The following is a 24,502-nucleotide window of genomic DNA, read 5'->3' as shown; positions in this document are numbered from 1 at the left end:
GCTATGTTGTACACCTGAATTAACATAACATTGTACATATATAACCATACATCAAGTAAAAAAAAACTGGGGAGAGGGATTTGGACCCCCCCAAAAGGTGTCAGACCACCTTATGTTATGCCCTGCAACATTTAAACTACCAGAGGGGGTGTGGTTTCCTCAAGAGGAAAGGCTTTCAGTCAATGTGTGATCTACAGAAAACAGAAAATATACTCTCAGATGGCCCCAAACACACAGAGAGTACATTTCAAAGCAAACATTATTATATTTTAAGTACAGAACTATGATCTGAATGAATTTCTACCTGATTTAGGTTGGAAGCCCTTTAAAAATTTCAATTTGGGTCCACATTCAACCTTTAGAGACAGATCACAACCGAAAAATAAACACCAGTGAGACTGCAACAAAGTTTACGGCCCAGAGAGAAAAATCCATGGCTACCTACTTAACACAGAGCACTGTGAGGACACTGCAGAACAAGATATCCAGGTCTTTCACACACAGATGGCAAGGCGGGTGGGAGGAAGAGTGACAACTGGGGAATCTGCAGATAGTATTAATTGGTAGACCTTATTTGGATCTTGATCTGACAAAATTAAAAAACTCTACTAAAAATTTATCATATTTGAGACAACTAGAAATTTCAACACTGACTAGATATTGGATAATATTAAGCAACTACTGTGTGGGAGTTTGTTTTAGATGTTACAGTTTTGTGGTTATGTTATGGTTAAAACAAAAAGTTTATCTTTGAAAGATCTATACTGACACGTTTATAGAAGAAACAATAAGCATTTGGGAATTTTCTTCAAAGGAATATGGAAAGGGCTAACCAATAAATGAAAAATTAATCAACTGAATTACATTAATATTAACTCCTCTTCCTCACACAATGACAACCCACAGAGTAGACAAAGATAGTCACCATGCCTATATCTCCTGAAAGATTCACCTCCAACACAAAAGAAATCCTACCAAAAGTTGTGTTTGAAAATAAGCCCACAAATTTTTTTGACACTTCTTTCAAAAAGTGGAACATAACTCCCCAAGCTGGGATGATTTAAGTGACTCTCTTCTAACAAACAGAACACAGCAAAATTAAATGCCATGTGACTTCTGAGGCTGTGTCAGAAAAACGATAGCTTCCCCCTGGCGCTCCTTCTCTCAAATCACTCTCTCAGGGGGGGAGTCAGTCACCATGTCCTGAGGACAGGACACTTAGGCATCCCTGACAAAAGCCTACATGAAAAGGAACCGTGGCCTTCCACCAAGAGCCAGGACTAACTTGCCAGGCATGTGAATGAGCCACCTCGGGAAGGGCCCTCCAACTCCAGTCAAGACTTCAGAAGGCTGATGACATCCAAGCTGGAATAGCCCAGCCAAGCTGTTCCCAAGTTCCTAACCCACAAAAATTGTGAGATAATAAATGTTTATTGTTGTTATAAGCCACTAAGTTTGGGGACAACTGTTATGTAGCAACAGAGAGCTAATACAGTAAGAAAAAGAGAATGCAACAGAAAAAAGAACAGGAGACTTAAATATTACCCTTCATTTAAAAAGGATAACTAAATGACCAATAAAAGCACGAAAAGGTGCTTGACTTCACTAGTGCAAATTAAAACTATCATAAGTTATCACTACACAGCTAGGAGTGTAGTTAAAATGAAAAGGATGTAAAATGCAAGCTACTAAAGAGGATATGGTAGTGGAAGTATAATTTGGTACAATCACTTTAGTAGATGCAGCCAAAATCAAATATATGCATACCTCTATGACCTAGAAATTTCACTTCTGGGTATATCCCCCCAAAGGAATGCATGCATACGTTCACCAAAAGACACAAACTTTGAATGCTCAGAGCAGCACTATTTGTAGTAGCCCCAGAGCGGCAACTATCCAAATGTTCATCAACAACAAAATAATTTCATACAATAAAATTTCACATAAAACAAGAACAAATAGTCAACAACTGCCTGCAAGCACACGGACAATCTCACAAGCAATGCCAAGAGAAAAACTCAGACACAAGAACATACCATAAGATTCTATTTACTTAAGGAAAAAAACTAGGCAGAACTAATCAATGCAGTTACATATCAGGATACTGGTTGCCCTGGCAGAGAGGGCATGACTGAAAGGGGACAAAGGCATATCTGGGACACTAATTACCCAGAGGGGTTTCAGATTGTGAAAATTCACTTATGATGGGTGTAGTTCTCTGTATTTCTATTACAATTCAATGGAGTTTTAAAATAGTAACAATATAAGGGAGAAGTGGGGCTTGAAGTAGCACAGGATTGGTCTTGGGTATTTGGGATTTGGAGCTGAGTACCTGAGGGTTATTATATTAGTCTACGCTTGTCTATGTTAAAAGTTTTCCCCTAATAAGAAAGATTTTAAATATATATCAATATAAAACTTGCTGGAACTGCTGGGAAAAGTATAAAGTGGGGTAATTTTTCTGGCCTCAGATATCACAGGGTGTTAAGATCTGTAAGTCCTTTGTCCCAATTACTCTACTTTTATGAGTTCATCCTAAGGTGTTTATTCTGAGTAAAAAGTCTTATATATAAAAATGTCCAAAGAGTTTATACCAGAAAAAAGAGAAATATCTAAATATAGAGGTCACAAGACACTGTGGGGACCACCATAGGACAAAAATCCAGGTCATCCACAAATACATGGAACCTAAATAGCAATGATTTCGTCTATATCAAGGTTCTTTTATCTATCCAATGAAATAGTCATTAAAAATGATATGATCATATGAAAAATGCTCCACATCATTACGTCATCAGAAACATTCAAATTAAAACAATGTGATGCCATTACAGATCAATCAGAACGGCCAAAGTCCAAAACACAACACCAAATGCTGAGGAGGAAGTGGAGCAATAGGAACTCTTATTCATTGCTGCTGGGAACACAAAATGGTACAAGCATTGTGAAGAGAGTTTAGCAGTTTCATACAGAACTAAATACGCTCCTACCATACAATACAGCAATCCCACTCCTTGGTATTTACCCAAAGGAGCTGAAAACTTACATTCACACAAAAACCTGCATACAGATGCTTAAAGTAGCTTTATCCATACTGGCCAATACCTGGAAGCAACCAAAATGTCCTTCAGTAGGTGAGTAGATAGACTTTTCCCTTCCCCTCTTGTTTCTGGGAGGGAAAAAGGAACATATTTTGAAATACACCAGAACATTCTGTTCTTAACAAAGCCTGCCTTCAAGAAAAACTCTTTTACCAGAGCCTAACCCACTGGGGTTTTACCGGAACCTAACCTACCTGGAGGAAGGGAAAAATCCAACTCCAGCCCCCTCTAACCTTCTGCATGAGGAAAGGCAAGTACACAACTCCAGGCCACTCTAGCCATCCTGTCCCACCTAAGAAAAGGAAAAAAGCAGAGAAGCACTGGTGAAGTTCATGTTCAGGGGCAAAGGCTCATCAAAAGACTCAATCATAGGACTATGGAACACTTCCCCTCCCTGGACAATTGACCACTACATCTCTAAAGGCCTGTTCTTCACAGTACCTTTTACCTGTGTATCATGTCTGTCTTTTAAAAAAAAATTACAAAGCACAGCAAAAGGCAAAACACAGTTCAAAGAGACTGAAAAAGCATCAGAATCAGTCATATATGTCAGAGATGCTGGAATTACCAGATCAGAAATTTTTTTTAAACCTATGATGAATGTGCTAAGAGGTTTAATGGAAAAGGCAGACAATATGCAATTACAGGTGAGTAACATAAACAGAGAGAAAAATTCTAAGAAAGAACCAAAAAGAAATGCCAGAGACCAAAAACACTGTAACAGAAATGAAAAATGCTTTTGATAGGCTCATTAGTAGACTGGACACAGCAGCAGAAAGAAACTCTGAGCTTGAAGATATGACATTAGAACTTCCAAAATGGAAAATCAAACGAAAAAAACTGGGGAGTTGGGGGAGGCACAGCAGAATATTCAAAAACTGTGGGACAACTACAAAAGGTGTAACATACACATAATGGCAATACCAGAAGGAAAGATAAAGGGAACAGAAACAGTATTTAATGACTCAGAATTTCCCCAAATTAATGTCAGACACCAAATCACAGATCAGGAATCTCAGAGAACACGAAGCAAAAAAAAAAAAAAAAAAAAAAAACCCAAAAACCTACACCTAGGCATATCATATGTTGTCTTACAAGAAACCCACTTTATTTATTTTTTCAATTGAAATACAGTTGATTTACAATGTTGTGTTAGTTTCTGGTGTACAGCACAGTGATTCAGTTATACATATATATTCTTTTTCATTGCAGGTTATTATAAGGTATTGAATATAGTTCCCTGTGCTATACAGTAGTACCCTGTTGTTCATCTCTTTTATATATAGTAGTTTTTATCTGCTAATCCCAAACTCCTAATTTATCCCTCTCCCCTCTTCCCCTTTGGGGAATAAACCATAAGTTTATTTTCTATGTCTCTGAGTCTCTTTCTGTTTTATAAACAAGTTGATCTGTATTATTTTTTAGATTCCACACAAGTGATATCATATAATATTTGTCTTTCTCTATTTGACTTACTTCACTTAGTATGATAATCTCCAGGACCATCCATGCTACTACAAATGGTATTATTTCATTCTTCTTTAAGGCTGAGTAGTATTCTATTATTTAAATATACCACATCTTCTTTATCCAATCATCTGCCAATGGACATTTAGGTTGCTTCTATGTCTTGGCTATTGTGAATAGTGCTGCTATGAACACTGGGGTACATATATCTTTTCAAATTAGAGTTTTCTCCAGGTATATGCCCAGGAGTGGGATTGCTGGATCATCTGGTAAGTCTATTTCTAGTTTTTTAAGGAATCAACATACTGTTTTCCATAGTGGCAACACCAAATTACATTCCTACCAACAGTGTAAGAGGGTTCCCTTTTCTCCATACCCTCTCCAGCATTTATCATTTGTGGACTTTTTAATAATGGCCATTCTGACCAGTATGAGGTGATACCTCATTGTAGTTTTGATTTGCATTTCTCTGATAATTGGCAATGTTGAGCATCTTTTCATGTGCCTATTAGCCATCTATATGTCTTCTTTGAAGAAATGTCTATTTAGATCTGCCCATTTTTGATTGGGTTTTAGAAACCCACCTTAAGTACAGAGATGCATATGGGTTAAAAGTAAAGGGATGGACTCCCCCCTCAGCATTTTATTTCCTGAAGTTCTCTTAATGAAGATGAAACATTCTCAATTGATGGCATTAACGTTGAAAGTTAAAAATAAACTGATACTGTTTAAAAAAAAAAAAGTAAAGGGATGGAGCTATACCGTACTAACACTAATTAAAACAAAGGAGTAGTTATATTAATTTCAGACAGAGACTTCAGAGAAAGGAATGTTGTCAATGAAAAAGAGTTATTACAACATAAAAAAGGGTCAATACTTCAAGGAGACATAACAATCCTAACAACAGCATCAAAATACATGAGTCAAAAATGGATAAAACTGCAAGGAGAAATAGATTAAGTCACTATGATAATTGGAGACTTCAACACTCCTCTATCAGAAATAGACAAATCCACTAGGCAGAATATCAGTAAAGAGAATTGAACTCGACGGCACATCATCAACCAACTGTATATAATTGACATGTATAGACTACTTTATCCAACAACAGCAAATCACACATTCTTCTCAAATGCACGTGGATTATGCACCAAGATAGAATGCAGTCTATGAAACACACCTTAACAAATTTAAAGGAACAGAAAACATACAATGTCTGTACTCAGAAAACAATACAATTAAATTAGAAATCAGTAACAGAAAGATACCTGGAAAAATCCAAAGTACGTAAAAGTTAAATATCACATCTCTAAATAACACATGATGGATAACTAACTCCTTGACAGATACAATCTGTCACAACTCAGATTAAGAATAGACAATCTGAATAGGTCCATATCTTTTAAAGAAATTGGATTAACTATTACTAATCTTTTAAAACAAAAAGCACCATGTCCAAATGGGTTTACTGTTGAAGTCTACTAAACATTTAAAGAAAAAATTATACAAATTCTCTGCAATCTCTTCCAGAAGGTAGGAACAGGACTACTTCCTAACTCATTCTATGAGACCAAGAACTACAAGAAAAGAAAAACAGGTATCTCCCATAAATACAGATGTAAAAATCCTCAACAACATGTTAGCAAATAAAATCCAAAATGCTATAAAAAGAATTATACATCAAGTGGAATCTATCCCAGATATGCAAGGCTGTTTGACACTTAAAAAAATCAATAAATATAATTCATCACATCAATAGGCTAAAGAAAAATAATATGATCATATCAATAGAGGCGGGAAAAGCATTTGACAAAATCCAGCACCCATTCATGATAAAAACTCTTCAGCAAACTTGAAACAGGGGGGGATTTCTTCAATTTAATAAAGAACACTTACAAAAATCCTACAGCAAACATCATATTCAATGGTGAGAAAGTTTTCCCACTAAGATCATGAACAATTCTAATCAAACAAAACCCAATCAAAACACTAGCAAGTTATTTTGCAGGTACTGATAACCTAATTCTAATGTTTGTAAAAAAATAAGTAAGTAAGTAAATAAATAAATAGTTTGTAAAGTATATGGAGAGACAAAAGACCCAAAATAGCCAATTCACTACTGAAGGAAAAACAAAGTCAGAAGACCAATACTACTCAACTTCAAGACTTACTAGAAAGCTACCGTAATCAAGACTATGAAACTGATGAAATAGACAAATAGATCAACGAAAGAGAACAGAAAATCCAGACACAGACCCACACAAACACAGTTAGCTGATCTTTGACAAAGAAGCAAAGGCAATATATTGGAACAGCCGTTTCAACAAATGGTGCTGGAGCAACTGGACATCACATGCAAAAAACTGCATCTAGACACAGACCTTACATTTTTCACAAAAATTAACTCAAAATGGATCACAGACTTAGAAAGTAAAATGCAAAACTATAAACCTCCTAGAAGATAACACAGGAGAAAACCTAGATGACCTTGTGCAACGGACCTTTTGTCCCCTTAAAATTCTTATGTGGAAATCTTAACCTTCAAGGTGATAGTACTAGGAAGTAGGGCCTTCGGGAGATAATCAGGTCATGAGAGTGGAGCCCTCATAAATGGGGTCAGTGCCATTACAAAAGGGACCCCAGAGAGCTCTTACCCTCTCTCTGCCATGTGAGGATGCAATGAGAAAATGGCTGTTTGAAACTCTGAAGGTCTTCACTAGAACCTGACCATGCTGGCACCCTGATTGAGATCTGTGAGAAATAAATTCCTGTTGTTTATAAGCCACCCTGTCTATGGTACTGTGTTATAGCAACCTAAACTAACTTGGGTGTGGCAATGACTTTTTAGATACAATACCAAAGGCATGATTCCTGAAAGAAATAATTGATAAGTTAGACTTCATTAAAATTAAAACCTGCTTTGCAAAAGAAAATGTCAAAAGAATAGGAAGACAAGCCACAGAGTGGGAGAAAATATCTGCAAAAGATACATCTGATAAAGCACTGTTACTGAAAATATACAAAGAACTCTTAAAACTCAACAATAAGAAAATAAACCTGATTTAAAAATGGGCCAAAAACCTAAGAAGACACTTCACCAAAGAAGATACACACATAGCTTTTGAACAGATATTCAATGTTATATATCATCAGAGAATTGCAAATTAAAACAGTGAGATACCACTATACCTGCTGGATGGCCAAAATCCAAAATACCGATACACCAAGTGCTGATGAGCTTGTGGAGCAACAAGAGCTCTCATTCACTGCTGGCAGGAATGCAAAATGATATGGCCACTTTGGAAGACAGTTTGGCAGTTTCTTATAAAACAAAACATACTCTTATATACAATCCAGCAATCATGCCCCTTGGTATTTACTCAAATGAAAACTTACGTTCATATACAAACCTGCAGACAGACACTTACAGCAGCTTTTTCTTAACTGCCAAAACTTGAAGGCAACAAAGATGTCCTTCAGTAGGCAAGTGAATAAATACACTGTGCTACATCCAGACAATGGAATATCATTCAGCACTAACAAGAAATGAGCTCTCAAGCCATGAAAAGACATGGAGAAACCTTAAATGTATATTACTAAGTGAAACAAGCCAGTATGAAAAGACCATAATATTGCATGATTTCTACTATATTTCATTTTGCTGTGAACTTAAAACTGCTCTATAAAATAAAGCTCATTAATTTTAAAAAATGGTTAAAATGTAAATTCTGTTATGCGTATTTTATAATAAAACAGTAAAGATTTCTTAAATCATTGTTCATTTATAGTAGAGCTTAAAAACAATGTCACCATTTGAAAAGGAGAAAAACAGCAACGACTTCAAAAAAAAAAAAGTTTCATTTCACTGCTTACAGGTGTACTTTAAATGCAAAGACTCCAGCTTTATATTTAGTATTTTACCTACCTCTGTACCAAACACTATACTTCTAACAGCTTCTAGGAACAAAGTGCTTTATTATACCAAACTGAAAGCAAGCTGAGTTGTTTGTGATTTAAAAAAAAAAATCTAAAGCTCACTCTTACGGGAAATGGCTACCAAGTACACCTTCAGTATACAGCAATTAAAAGGGCAGATGTCTGTGTACTGCAGGGGACTCCATGAAAAGTGATGAATGATTTTTTACTAAGTGTTTATTTCCAACACTATATAGTTTTTATAAACACATATGTAAGTATACAAACACAGAGAAAAAAAATCAAGAAAATAGAGACAAAACTATTAACAGCATAAGGTGGAAATGGACTGGGGGAATGTGATCAGAAGAGATTTTAGTCTTATCAACTTTACTGTTTTTTCAAAGCAAATACAATCACATATTGACTAATTTTTTTAAACTAAGACTTCTAAACAGAAAAATGGCAATCGAGTAAAAAAGAAAATTTCACAATATTCTACCATCAGTCAAGATTTCAAAACCAAACCCAGTAAAAGTTAATAAAATAAGATATTAATCATTAATAAAGTCAGCTTAGTCTTAATCACTTTTTCTGTGAAAGTTTGTGACTTCTACATTAATACACTTGCAAGAAAAAAAACCCTTACAAATTCAAATTACCCAGTTATTTTCTATGGAAAAGAGAGGAGAACTTTAACATTATTTCCATTTTGTGTACGAAGAAACTGGGGCTCAGAAAGTGAAACATTTTGCCCAAAATCACTTCAGTGGTCAAACCAAAATTCCAATTCAGTTCTCATCAACTTACTGACCCTTTCTCGAAATCATTCTGGCTAGACGTCTCCCTCCTTCACTTCCTCCCAGTGGCTCCTTCTTCATATAAAATATGAAGAGCCTTCTTGGGGTAAAAACAGTTAAAATAATCTAAGTAATGAATCAAGCCCAAGTAACAACTGTAATAACAGGACTGGGCAAGCAAAATAGGAAGAGACACAATTACATCTTCCCAGTGTAAGGCAGGTAGGTGAGCACAGGCAGGCTGCTGAAGGTTCACACTAATCAAGAGGCAATTCAATACTAACTGAGCTGAAGGGGAGTACAGCTCAAGTGGTAGAGCACACGCTTAGCATGCACCGAGGTCTGGGGTTCAATTCCCACTACTCCCTCTAAACATAAATAAATAAACCTAATTACCCCCCTCCAAAAATAATAACAACAATAAAGTTTGTTTTAAAAAAAAAGTAACTCATTCCAAGAACCAGAAAACTTTACAATACAGTTAATGGCAGGAATGGACTCTACTTTTTTCTGGGGGTTTATAAACACAAACATGTCCAGGAATGTTTAGTCTTCACAACAATTATGCTAAACCAGCTCTCTCTCTACCCTGTGCCCCTACAATCCTTTTTCATTCTTTCCTCATTGCCCCAGAAGATTATCAAGCTTTATTTTTTGAATACAATAGTTACAATGCCTATACATTTCCAAACTCCTTCGCCTCATTGAAAATTCCTGGGACAAAACTAAAAGTAGTTATTAACTCTTTGCTCCTGGGATCAGCAGCGCTGGCACCAAACCCCCTAACCCTCCTCAACTGATATGGTCTGCTAACTACAGTGTCACAAAGGGAGTTCCAACCTAGCCCAGCCTACAGGCCATTATTATGTCCCTCCATGCCTCTTTTGTTTCTGATTGCCTCTTTTCACTTATTAGTCAGAGTAAGAAAAGACTTTAAATATTAAAAAGTTATAAAACCATTCCTCCTCTCCCTCAGGATAGGCCACATATTATAAATGCTGAATTCCACTCTCTTTCTTTCCCAAAGACAAATTTGGTTCATAATCTGTTTTGATCCACATCCTTTTTCCAGATTGCTTTTGGTCTTCTATACGTGGCTGGAGTCACATTTAAGGTTCAGATAAACGTTTTCTAGTAATCAAATGATACCATTTTAAAAAAGTACTTTTCCTTGAAATCTTTCCCATTTCTGGATATAAAAATGAACTAAGTAATCTGAAGGAGAAGAAAATCTCTAAGAAATCCCTTATTAACACAGAAACACTCCACATTAAAGGAGGGAAAAAAACATATTTGCCAGCTCTTAACAAAATGAACATCTTCTATTACTTGTAATTTTTAAAGTTTTTTAAAATATCCAAAACAATACCTGGTACTTGATTATTCAGAAGTAGCAAGACACCAAAGAGCAATCCAAAATAAGACCAGCAACCTAAAAATTAAAGAGTAAACATTATCTGCTAGACTGGCCAACATGAATAGTGCTTTAGGTACAGAATATCTCAGATTCGTGGATAAGGAACAACTGACAGCTAACCTCTAATTAATCTCAGTGGCAACAATGGAAAAAGAAAATATTGTTAAATCAACCTAGAATCAGGTATTAGGCAAAACTGTCTCTCAAGAATGACAGTATAAAAAAATGACCTATTTATGGGATTTTAAGGGCAGCAAAATAAAAATGAGACAATAGTTGCATAAAAATTAGGAAGAGTCTAAGACTAAAAGCAATCAAAGATTCTTATGAGAGTGCAAGATATCAAATAGCTCTAGGCCCTAAATTAAATATGAAATATATAAGATTACCAAGAAAAGAAGTGTCTAATCTCTTACGAGGTGTAGGTAAAAACAGCAAACAGGAATGAAGGGAAAAAAATCTCACAATACACAGGCAAGAAAAGAAAAAGAACAGGAGAAAAGACCAGTTAGAAAGCACAAAATAACATAGGAGAAATAAACCAAATATTTTGATCACAATTAACATAAACAGACTCACTCATCAGCTTACAGTCAAATTATAAAAATGCAATCCAGCTATGTGTTGCTTTCAAAGGCACACCTAAAACATTAAGGGAACCGAAAACTTGATAGTTAAAGGGTAGAAAAATACATATCAGGCAAACATTAACTAAAAGTCACTGGGTACAGTTATGCCATTATCTGACAAAATATACTTTAATGGAAAAAATATTCCTAAAAACGAAGATTCATTACAGAAATGACAAACTTTGCAAGTCACTGGGAATTTAATAATTCTAACTTACAGGCAAAAAGCAAAAATATTGAGATAACTACAGGAATCTGACAAATATTCCATCATAATGGGATTTTTAACAACACCCCTCTCTGAAATTGACAGAACAAGCAGACAATATTAGTTAAGGATTAGTTTGAATGTTAATTCAATTAATGTGTTTCATCTAATAGACATGGGAAAACTTTATCTTAAAATTGGAAACATACATTATCTTTAAACACACACAGAATACTGATAAAAATCTGCCACAAAATAGACACTATAAAAACAGCGTCAACAAATTTCAAAAATTAAAATCACACTGGAGCACATTTTATTAGCACAATGTATGTTAGCAATCAATAACAAAGATAAAGGTTAAAAGATACAGAAAGCAAGGTTTTTCAATATACTAAGTCAAAGAAGAAATCAAAATGAAAATGTGAATATATTCAGAACTGAAAGAAAAATTTTACATAGAACTTCTGAGATGTAGCTAAAGTGGTAATTAAAGGGTAATTACTACTTTATTTACATATATGTGTACAAATTATGTACATAAAAAAAGCTGAAAATTAACGATCTAAGCATCCTTTTCAGAAGATAAACATCAGTAATTAATTACAAATCAGGTAGATTCAAAAGATAAGAAATTAGAATTTTCTGCCAATATATTTGAAAATGCAGACAAAATAAAATCTAGAAAAATGGAAATTACCAAATGTGACTCAAGAAAAAATAAAGACTCTAATTATCCTATAAATATTAAAGCAACCAAATCAATAATTTTAAAATCTCAGGCAGAAAACACCAGGCCCTGATGGTTTTACAGGCAAGTTTAAACAAACACTGAAGGAACAGACAATTCCAGTTTTACACATAAATTCTCTATGAGAATAAAAAGGAGGAAATACTACAGCTCATTTTATTAGACTAGAATAACATTTTATTAGACCTGAAAGCAGAATTCATCAAGGTTGATACAAAAAAAGGGAAATTAGAGACCAATCTTACCAATGAGCATAGATACTTACATCCTAAGATATTAGCAAGTAAAATAAACACCAAAAATACATGACAAAAAGAAAACAAGACAAAAGTTTTTTGTTTTTTTTAAAGAGTATGTCATGATCAAGCTGGATTTATCCCAGGAGTATAAAGTTAATTCCAATGTTAACTGCTCCTTTGGGAGCAATTTTTCACGCCACCAGATTAAAGGAGAAAACTGTATTAGCATCATGGCGATAAATGTAGAAAATGCATTCAATTAAGTTCAATACCTGCTTGTGACTTTTAAAAAATTCTCCATAAACGAAGATTGAAGGAATCTTCGTCAACTTGTTAAGAAAATAAAAAAGTATCCACACATTTAATGATGCAAAATAAAAGCATTTTCCTTTTAAACCAGGAACATGACAAGGAGGCCTGCCATTACCATTCACACTGCCCACTGGTGATGGCTGCCCGGAAGCAGCACAGTAAGATGAAAGTAAGACATAAAAAGTAAAAGGACTGGAAAGAAATGACCTGTCATTATTCAAAGGTGAGACGATTATCTACACAAAAGAAGTCCATGAGAAAATTACTAAGTTAGAGAAGTTATTGAATATAAGAGCCACATATAAAGTCATCTGCATTTCCATTTACCAGCAAATTGAAAATTTAACCTAAAAACATCATTTACAACAGCAACAAAAACTATGAAGTAACCAAAAAATAAATCTAACAAAAAATTTTTTTAATTTTTAAAAGATAACTATCTGTAAGCCAAAAATCTATTTCCTCTTCCACCTGGGTAGTATAAGGACTAGAAAAAAGATTAGAAGATATTAAGACCCTTTTTTGCTCTTTTATTCCATGCTTTCAATGAAACACTTTTTAAAAAATCCCATAAACACAGCGAAAGACAGGTCACAAACGGAGAAAAGATACCTGTCACACAGATAAGCAATAAAACCCAGAATATGAAAGAATTCCTACAAATAAGAAAACCCAAACAACTGAATAGAAAAAAATAAGACACAGGTATTTCACAAAAGTAGAAATCCAAACAGACAAAAAGATGCTCAACTTCATTAAGAAATCAGAAAAAAAAGAACACTGAAACCATGAAGAAATAAATGAATTAATAAAAATGGGCATAGAATTATTTCAATAGACTTTCTCCTAAAGAAGACATACAAAGAGCGAATAGCACACGAATACACTTAGCAGCATTAGTCATTCAGGAAAGGCAAAGCAAAACCACGGCGAGATACCACACTTCGCAACCACTAGGATGGCTGCAATTTTTTTTAATGGAAGATAATAAATGTTGGTAAGTAAATGGAGAGATTAGAACCCTGATATAGTGTTGGTGGGACTGTAATATGGTACAGCTACTTTGGAAAATAGTTTGGTAGTTCTTCAAAATGTTAAAAGCGGAGTTACACTACCAAACAATTCCACTCCTCTAAGTATACACCAAGAGAAATACATATGTCCATCCAAAGACCAGTACACAAATGCTCACAGCAGTATTAGTCATAACAGTCCAAAAGTGGAAACAAGTCAAATGTCCATCACTGCTGAATGGATAAATAACATGTGGTATGTCCATACAATGGAATGCTATTCAGCAATCAAATTCAAAGAAGTACTGATACTGATACATGGTACAACACAGATAAACCTTAAAAATACACTAAGTGAAAGAAGCTAGTCACAAAAGACCATATTCTGGATGATTCCACCTATATGAGATGTCCAGAATAGGCAAACCCATAGAAAGTCCATTAGTGGTTGCCTAGGGGTTAAATGGAAATGGAGAGTGACTTCTCATGGGTACAAGGTTTCTTTTTAGGATGATGAAATGTTCTAAAATTAGACTGTGGTAATCATTACACAATTTTGTAAATATACTGAAACCTATTAATGTTATGCTTTAAATGAGTAAATTGTAGTGATATGTGAATTATATCTCAATAAAGCTATTAATTTAAAAATGAGATGGAAGTTGACACCCACTAAATTGGCAAATATAATAGTCTGACAATACCAGGAGTTGATAAGGATGCAGAACAACAATGCCTGTAGGAGGGTAAACTGGTCCAACTATTTTGGAATAGAGTTTGCACCATCACTGAAGTGAAAGCTATACAGGTCCTGCTACCCTGCAATTCCGATCCTCTCCAGGCTCTATTCCCTCGAGAGCTGTTTTTGCACTCGTTCAAAGCCTCTCTGCCTGTTTAGTGGAAACCATCCTATCCTCCAATGCTAGGACAAAGATTAAAATGAGATATTCAGCCTGAAGTAGAACACAGACATGAAAATGAATAAACTACAGCCACACACATCAATGTGGACAAAACTCAATATCAGCATGGCCTCACTTCCCTCCCTTCCCAGCTTCCATTCTGCGCCTCACCACTGTAATCGCCCCATTGACCCTCTCCTGCTTTGCCACTTTTCTTTCAAGAAAACCACAACTCCCACACAACTGCAACACTGCCTACTCTGCTTCCAGTAAAAAGAACACAACTGCTCTTTTCACTTTAAACCCAGGATGGCTCCCCTCAGGAGGCCACTCCGTGCTGCTCATCCGTTCACATGCTTACTTTCCCATAGGACACTCCAGACCTTCTTGTCTCCTCACACCCCACCTGCCCCTACTCACCCTCACTTTCACTGACTGGTGGCTTCTCCCTATTTCACTGAGAGGGAAAGAAGAAAACGTTGCTGCTCCCACTCTCCCAGCTCCCCAACTCTGCTCTCCCTCCTCTCACCAAGGAAGAGCCTATGGACTTATCACTTGGGCCCACGCCTTCCCAAAGACATGGTCCCAGCAAGAGCCCCCTTCTCCCACCTCCTCAAGCTGTTCACTCTGTACAGAACCATTTCCCACCAGTGTTACAAAATGCTGTAATTTCTGCCACTCAACAAAACCTTCCCCGGGTCCCAAATCTCCCTGCAGCATCATGACAAGTGCCCACGAAAGGGCTTTCTCTGTTTGCCGTCCTCTCCTCTCTACCCCAGTGACCCTTCCTTTCAGGCTTTTACTGCCCCACGTACAGGGACCGCTCTTGTCAAGATCATCAACAACTTGTGTGCTGCCAAAGCCACAGGACAAGCCCGGGCCCACACTGCACTTGACTGTGCAGCGAGCCCTGGCGCAGTCCTCCCTCCCCACTCCCTCCCATGACAACACTGCCCTTGTCTTCAAAGATGCAAGGCTCACCTGGCTCTCCTCTACCTCAGAGCTGCCCCTCCTCACCTTCCTTGCCAACACAGCCCTCGTTCCTCACTGCCCTCTCAACATTAGGACTTTTAAGTATCATCAAGACACTGAAGACTCTCACATTTTTATCGCCAACCCAGACCTCTCCCCTCAACTTCAAACACCTTAATCCTACATGCCTCCAGTCCGCTCTCTAAAATCTTCACGAACATAACAGGTCCAAATCCCAATTGGTGATCTTTCTTTTTACAGCCCGTGCCTCCCGCCACCTTCCACAGCAAGCAAAAATCCCTGGTCACCCTTCACTCAGCTCTCACAGCCGTGTTCCATATTTGTCAACAAATCTTGTCGGCTCTACCTTCAAGATGCACCCAGCAACCAACCACTTCTCACTTTCGTCTGAGCTGCCGTTACTGTTCTGCTGGATCCTGGGCAGCCCTGGGCAGCTATTAACAGTTTCAGAGGGACCTTTAAAAAACATAAATCAGATCTCATGCCACATCTCTGCTCAAAACACTACAATGACTTCCCATCTCATTCAGAAAAAAAAGACAAAATCCCAACAATGGCCTGTGTGACTGGCTCCCACCCCATCGCTACCCTCTGTGACCTGCCTCCTGCCACTCTCCCTCTGGCTCTCCCTCCAGCCAGGCTGGTCTCTCCTGTCCCTCCAACACAACAGGTACCATTCTTCTGAGCACCTCACATACACTGGACTCTATCAGACCCCCCTGCCGCACCCCGACCTGTACCACATGGCTTGGCTCCGTCCCTCACCTCCTGTGTTCAACGGGCCCCTCTCAGGAAGGTCCAATCTGACCACCTCATTTCAACCTGCAAACAGCCGCCATCCACCCACTTCCCAGCCTGACTCTGCTCCCAGCTGTTTCACCACAGGACTGCTGTATCTTTGACCTGTTAACTGTCTTTCCTCAGTAACACGTAAGTTCCAGAGGGCAGGGACAATGTCTTCTGTGCTCACTGCTAATACACCCAGCATTGGAACATATGTGTTAGTGCCCAGAACATAAGAACTCAAAACATCTGAATAACTTAATCTCAAAAACAATATGAGGGGAGTGGGTGAGTTACAGAACAAAATGATTGCATTTATATAAAGGCATGCAAAAATTAAGTTACATTATATATGGATACATTCACAGATGGCAACACCATAAAGTAAAACAAAAATGATACGTGCAGGGTAGTGCTTGCCTTGGGGAAGTCAGAGAAGGGAGGAGTGGTCAGGGGAGGACACACAGGGAGCCAAAAGCAGTGACTACATTCTGTTTAATGCGCTGGTTAATGCGCACACGATTGTTGGTTTTAACATTAAACATCTCTACACATGCTGGTATATACTCTTTGAATATATAATCTCACTAAGAATTAAAATAAAAAATAGTTTCCAGCAGGACAGGCCAAACCCAGCAGAATCACCTGTTTTTGTAAATAAGACTGCATTAGAGGACAGACACCTTTATTTGTTTACATGTTGCCCACTGCGGCTTTCACACTACAGCAGCAGAACAGTCAGTAGAGAGACCACACAGCCTGCAAAGCCTAACATATTTACCAACTAGACCTTTACAGAAAAACATCTGGTTATAATGCGAAATATGTAAAGAAAGTAAGAGCAAAATTTAAAAGACCTAATCATCTCCTAAAATACACGGATCCTGCAAGGCATGTGTGATTATCTCCAAAAGCACAGTACATTGAAAAATGATGGTTCTATGTAACATGAGGGACTCCAAAGCAGAGTTTTGATACTGTCGTAAGCTCTGGAAAGAGACTTTAAAGATGAATGTTTTAGAAAGCAAAGTGCAAACAAAATTTACGATCTCTTCTCTCACCACACTAAGAAAATATTATCACACTTATACAGGTAAAATCTATGTAACATAATCTAAATGTGGGGGGAAAACCTAACCCCATAACCTCCCCTGACCCACGTCACCATCACCCTATACTTCCCCAAAGCAGGCAGTTAGACCTCTCAGGTCCTCTATGATACCATGGTATTCCATTTCACTTCTTTAGGGTATTCCACTACAACTTATATTAGAGTCATTTCTGAACATACTTCTATTGTTATTAGGAAGACTGATAACAGTAACAATATTAAAATACTACTGCATGCTAGGCATTGTGCTATTTAATTTAAATTTAATATTCATTTCATAGATAAGGAAACTAAAAAACAGATGTCATCTAATATTATAATTACACAGTTGGAAGACTGGGAGCCAGAACTCAAAGTCAGCTATTTTAGATCCTGTGCCCTCTTAACCTCCACAAGGCACTCCAAATTGAGAACAGAGAACAGGTATTAATCTGTGAAAACTCCCTTAGCTTAAAAGACTATGCCAATAATAGGTGCCAAATGCATAGCTGTTGTATCCATCTAGGAGTATAATAAATCGAGGACAAGAGGTCCATAGTTGGCGGAGAGGAGTGGGGGTCGTTCAAAGGATGTTGTTTAAACAGAAAGGTACAGGGTCTCACTCACAGGCAACAGAGGCAAGTGAGACCTGCCCACAGTTCAGAGGCAACAGAAACCCTGTGTATCTCTACACCAACAAAGAGAACCAGGAGACACTACGCCTTCATCTGCTACAATGGCAAAAACTGACATGTACTATACCACAAAAAAAAAGTTCACCATTTACTCTTAACTCTCAGTGAGCTTCAGCTGTGATGTCACTACTGAAACAAATGACACGTGGAATTATGGTCTGGTGGGGCCACCAAAACCCTAAGGAACCACCCAGGGACTGAGATTTCCCTGTTGCCTACAGGTCCATTCTCTAGCACGACCTAAATTTTTCTCTAATAATCAATGACCTCTAAGTTCTGTTCCAGCTCCAAAACCACTGATTCTCATGAAAGGAAGCCCCAAACAACCAATCAAGTCAATCTGTCAGTGTTCCTCCCATCACTGCCTCATCTGGGAACTGAAGGCCCAGATTTCATCAAGGTCCACCAATGTCTACTGACTACGCAAAGCCATCCCGGAATGTGCTTCAGTGGCTAATGTACCTGCTGCCTTACGTGCCTTGATCAGGGTCTCAGGGGACACACATTCTCCGGCAAGCTCCCCTTTCTCTTCTTGTCAGTGTCTCTGTTACCAGCATTACAGTTCGGATTTACAACCAGGTACATAGAACTCAAGGCTCCGACTAGCAATCCACACAGCTTTCTCTCCAAGTCTGACTCAACATTCAGTCATACTTTTGTTTCTGCAGCCTTTTTATTTTTATTTTTCTGCAGCCTTTTTAGTTCTGCTTCCTAACATTTCAAAAAAACCAAAAAACTTTCCTTCATCTTTTCTTTGGGCCACCAGATTTCATGGTAGTCAGCCTCTGGGGCACATAAAACATTCTAAGTCAATACATATTCCCACAGTAAGAATTTTAGAGCTAATAATACCCTAGTTTTCTCCAGAGTTGCTGAGAAGTACAAAATCAGAGCCTCCTTATATCAGTAAAAAGATGTTCAGAAAGTATCAAACTTTATTTGCATAAAATCAGTCAACCATGTAGTCTTCACTAATACTTAATAAAACAGGTCAACACTAGTCAACTAGAAGTGAGAAGTAGTAAACCTCCTCTGCTCAGAGCAAACCCAGATCTTTGCCAAGTCTGTAACAAAAAAGTGTCCTAGTTAAGGTAAGAAGCCTTTCAAGTACTGCCAAGATTCCCTTTTGCTTGCTTCTTTACCATCTAGCCAATCTGCCTGGTATCCAGATGTCAGTTCATAATCATTCAAAACCTGAAACAAACTGGGCATTGATCCGACTAGTAACTCTCTCTTCTCTCCGGGTAAAGAAAAATAAAGGGGGAGGGAAAGGGAAAGAAAGAGGTTTCCAAGGCAACTAAATCTAAGCCAAAGTCAAAAGGCCACAAAAACAAATCTCCAGTCAACCTAGACCCAGACTGCAGCAGAGGAAACCCATTCCCACAGGAAGCACCATCGATTTCAAGGGTGCTCACTATGTCTAGGTTCACTGCACCAGTCAACAGTGCAAGTTAGATCCAGTGACTGACGAACATACAAGAAGCAAAGACAATAGAGGTAGATTCTGTCTGTCATTACTAACCAGCTTCACCAGCTGGGGAAGAATAGCATTACTTTTTAAGACACACCAAACCAAGGAGGCAAGTGAAAGTAACTAATACATAGGAAAAACAAAAGTGTAACAATTTTATTCCGCGGCAAGAAACTTCTGGCAATCTTAACCACCCAACCAACAAACATAAGCTCTTTCCTCTGAAGCCTCTAGGGCCTCTCACAAAGTCACAAACTTATTTAAATCATGTACAAGTCTAACAATCTGTGTTGTCTGGTCTCACAGCCAATAGGACATCATCTTGCTTGTCAAAGCTGCCTTTCCCTACAGACTGCAAGTCCTTAAGTGCCTGTTCGTGAGTGAATCCCTAACACAGTTTCTGACAGAGTAAGGACTCAATATAGCTGCTGATCAAATAAATGAAGATTAGAAGATTGGAGTGGTCACTTGTCATTTCCAACATGGCCATAGGCTGAATTTAAGGACAAAGGATTAGAAAGTGCCTTCCTGCTCTTCTCCCCTTCATATGTCCAGATTTTAACATTCAGTTGCTGAAAATGTGTATAGTTTTTATACTAACATTCTTCCATTCAATAAACTAGATCATCTAAATTCTAAGTATGTATGAGAAAAGGACCTCTGCTCTTCTCTCTTCTACTGCGCCTCACCTCTCCAGGAGGAAAAACACTTGACTAATTGGGTCAGGGTCCGGGGCACAGAGGAGCCCCCTTTACTAGCCAGAAAGAGTCACTGTGTTAAAAGGTTAAGCACAGAGCTTGCCTCTCTCTTGTCTTCAAAGGGCAGAATTGGCAAACTGATTCAGGGCTCTGTGGAAACAGGCCTTCAAGATGATGATGAAGCTGGCATCTAAAATCAGAACTGACAGCTGACTGACTGGAAGAGGGCAAAAGATACAAAACTCAAAAGTCACAGCAGGATGAGGTTATTTAGCACAGACAACCTAAATACCTGAGAGTGCTAAGTTTCAGCACAATATGGGATGTAGTCTCATAAAGCAACAGAAAAATAAGTTTCTCAATTACTTTATAGAACAAATTCATTTAAAAATTCTTTTAAAGTTCAGTCTTAGGGCATCTGAAAATAATAATACACATATCTTTCCCTACTAAGTAATCTCCAAGGTAGGATCTAGGTATAGACAGAGTTCACAGACAACACAAAGGATTCCTTGACCCAGCAGTAGTCCCCAAAATCTGTGGTCTAGAACAGTGGTTCCAAAACTTAGCTGCACTTCAGTATCACTTGGGGAGGTTTTAAAACTCTCATCACAAATTTCTAGAGGTGGGGTCCATCACCCACAGTCTTAAACAGTATCCCAAATGACTATAATGTAGGCCAGTGTAGCATTTATCCAGGGTTTCTCACCCTCGGCACTACTGATAGTTGGGGTTGAGAATTCATCTGTCGGGGGGTGTGAGGTGCCTTCCTGTGCACCATAGGATGTTTAGCAGCATCCCTGGTCTCTACCCTCTAGAAGCCAACAGTACAGTGACCAACTCCACAAGTGTGACAAGCAAGTGTCTTCAGACATTGCCGAATGTTTCTTTGGGGCAAAATCATCCCCCAGCTGAGAACCACTGATCTAGAGTAAATCAAAAACCAATCATTTGAGGTTCCCTTAAGAAAGGAAAGAAATAAGAAAAGTGCTTAAAACCAAAAGGCCAGGTCTGTATTTTCTGTCCATCTCACCTAAGAAAAAGTAGCGAACACTACTCAGCCCACACCAGGGCTCAGATCTTGACTTCTGAGGAAGACCAACCACAGCTTCCTGTGCTTTTTATGAAATAAACAATGCCGTTTCAGCTGAGCAGATGATTAGAAGAACTTCACTGTCACTATCATTATTCTTAAGAGTAATAAAATACTGTAAAATTTTAGACCAATGTATACTCACAGGCTCTCTCAAATATCTAAAATATAAAATGGAAAGATACAAGTTTATCATAGAAATAAACTAAATACCAATCCTACAAACAGTATTTTTAAAAAGATGTTTTTATCTGTAATAAGCACATTAACTCTGAACCAAACTGATGCAAAACTGTATCTTAAAGAGGCTAAGCCAACCTCATTCTGTTAAAGCCTTAATTTTATCCCTGTTTGTCTTCTGTTGTGGTCTGATTCTCAAATTCCCAAGTAGTTAACTGAAACTAGCAAGTTTTTGTTTTGCTATACCTTACACAAGAGCTAGTTTTCTAATCTAAAACAATCTTCTTTCTGTTCTTGAGTAAGTTACACCAGCAAGATGCTCATCTCTACTTAAGATTGAGTCTATCAAAATAACACTTCCCCAGTGCAACAGAGCAGGCCAGGTCCCAAACAAGTAATACAGGGGAAGAGCAAGGATGGTTTCAAGTACAGGGGGAAGAGCTCAGGGCAGGAACTAAAAGATGGTGAGCATGTGTGTGACTGAGTGGATGGCATTTTGTTAGATATTCTAGACTCCCTGATCACACATACTGAAATGCAAAACAGTTTCCAAAGTGTCCATCCAGGAAAGAGTTACTCCCCAAACTATCTTCACTGAAGTGTATCTCAATCCACAGTAACCCTTCAAATCTCACTAAGAACCTAGGAGTACACGGAGAAACTCTGGAGTCGTTGATTTGGGAGCCAATCACACTGATTAAGTAAGATCCAAAAGTACAGCGGGAACAGAATTCGACTGGGGTCCTGATGGGCTTTTCATTATTTAACTATCTCTTAAAATTCTGAGGCACCACCACTAAATACTCCAGAAAACGTTTGTAATTAAATGACTCTTCAACCACCCCTCTCCTGAAAAAAATTAGTTAAAGTCCCAGTTCATTTTCTCAGCCCAAATGACTCCTAAATACAGAACTTTCTAAAGACAGTCACCCAAAGCCAGGACTTAAATACTGACCTGACTTCCTAATAATATTTAAACATTTAAGAAGCAAATTTAAACTAACAGCAGCCGCTAATTACTAAGCTGATTCTTCGTGCCAGGCACCGTTTCTAGCTGCTTTGCACGTACTAACGCATTTACTTCCGACTAACTTATGATTATTCCCACATTACAGAAGCAGCAGTGAGACTGAGTAACTTGCCCAAGGTCACAGAGCTAGAAGTGGTGAAACCGAGATCTGAATCCAGGCTATCTAACTCGAGAGCCAAGACAGCGCAACCACCACCACCACCACTTAGGAGACTTCCCTGTGGCTGGAAATCTGGAGTCCCTTTCCCACTTGCTGCCTACCTGCAACATGACCTTGAGGACAAAATCAAAGTAAACTTCACATTAACAAACTAGGACAATGGCCACGTTAACAAGTGCTGTGAGGATGAAAGGAAACAACTACCAAGTGCTCCTCCCATAAAAGCAAAACATAAACAAAGCTCCAGCCTACCCACAGAGAAATTGTTAAGTACCGAGAAAATTACACGAAGCTCTGAGGTTGAAACGTCAGGACACACAGGTACATCCACGGACTCATTCTGTCCACCTACAACCAAGTTTCCGTTGTGATCACAGCGAGCAGGAGCTAGGAGACCCCCTCCGAGTTAACAGCGAGAGGGCTTCTTTAAGAGGGAGGTCCTTGCAGCCGAAAGAAGGACCACCCCCCTCGCTCATATTCGCCAGGGAGGCATTCGTGACCAGGTCTACGTTGGAGTCGCAACACCGGAGTCAAAAAATCGCTCGGAAGGAGATTTAAATACTCCGAGCTGGTTTTGGCGTATTCCGATGACTGCGGCGAATGAACAGAAACCCACAGAACTTGTTTTCCGGAGAACGGAGTCCAACAATGGGCTTCGCGAGTCTCCGGCGAGCTGCCGCCTCAACTTGACACGCTCCAGGGCCCGCGCCGAGAGAAGTTCTCCAGGGCCCGGGCGGCGCTCGGGGCGGACAGGCCGGCGCGGAGCGGAGCCGAGAGGGGCCCGGCCCGGTTAGGGGCGCGCCCCGGACGCCCGCCCGCCGAGCAAGGCCGCGGACCTCAACTAGAGCGCAAAGTTCGCCGCCGGCCCACGTCCCGCCCTAGCGCCCGGCCCGGCGGGGCCCCCGCGGCCCGTGGCGGGCGAGCCGGCGGCTGACAGGCGCGGGCGGGGACGGGCCGAGGAGCCTCGGCGCAGCGCCTCCCCGGCCGCCGAACGGCGAATTCCGGGGGGGAGGGGAGGGGGCCGGGACGCTCCCTCCCCGCGCCGCCGAGGCCCGGCAGAGGGGCCCCGCCGCCGCCGCCCGCGCGCCGTGCACCCCGCGCACCTCGCGCCGCAGCCCGCTCCGCCGCCCCCTCCCCCATTACCTGGAGGTGCCCGCGACTCGCCGCTAGTTGCGCTCAGGCGGGAAACGCGCTCACCGACACCATCAGCGAAGCGCCCAAAATGGCGGACGTATCAAGCAGGCCTTGAGTTCCCCCCGCCCTCCCTCCGGCCGCCTCGTAGCCAATCACGGCCCTGCCCCCGCCCCCAGATCCGCGCTCATTGGCCTTCCTCTCCCGCCCCCTGCAACCTATTGGCTCACCCTGCGGTCCCCATTGCACCCACTGTGATTGGATCAGAGACCCCGTCAGTCAAGTGCATTCTTTTCCCATGGACTTGACGGATCCGGAACCTCTAGGACCCCGGAGTCTGGAGAAACAAATCAGAAACCGAGAGAAACCTGGCCGGGTCCCCCTACGCCGTAGCAACAGCCGGGCCTCCGCTTGACGGACGCTT

The 24,502-nt window shown here is 39.4% G+C and overlaps 1 protein-coding gene across 20 annotated transcripts in view; it reads right to left on the bottom strand.

The window, feature by feature from the left end:
- Window positions 1–24,219, bottom strand: part of PPP6R3 (protein phosphatase 6 regulatory subunit 3) — a 114,564-nt gene extending 90,345 nt beyond the window's left edge. For 4 of the 20 annotated variants that reach the window (XM_032490039.1, XM_032490048.1, XM_032490051.1 and 1 more), the window contains exons 1-3: window positions 24,091–24,169; window positions 10,653–10,715; window positions 3,296–3,393 (exon numbers count right to left, since the gene is read on the bottom strand). In XM_032490039.1, the coding sequence (XP_032345930.1) occupies window positions 3,296–3,343 (48 nt within the window). In that variant the 5' untranslated portion in view covers window positions 3,344–3,393; window positions 10,653–10,715; window positions 24,091–24,169. Of the gene's footprint in view, window positions 1–3,295; window positions 3,394–7,757; window positions 7,776–10,652; window positions 10,716–24,090 lie in introns of those variants that run through there. The other 16 variants (XM_032490032.1, XM_032490035.1, XM_032490040.1 and 13 more) reach the window with 10 other exon arrangements.
- Between the last annotated feature and the right edge of the window lie 283 nt (window positions 24,220–24,502).

The sequence above is a fragment of the Camelus ferus genome, chromosome 10 (genome assembly GCF_009834535.1).
Source record: "Camelus ferus isolate YT-003-E chromosome 10, BCGSAC_Cfer_1.0, whole genome shotgun sequence".
Classification (NCBI taxonomy): domain Eukaryota; kingdom Metazoa; phylum Chordata; class Mammalia; order Artiodactyla; family Camelidae; genus Camelus; species Camelus ferus.
The sequence above is the reverse complement of the archived record's forward strand: the minus strand, read 5'-3'. Positions and strand labels throughout refer to the sequence as shown.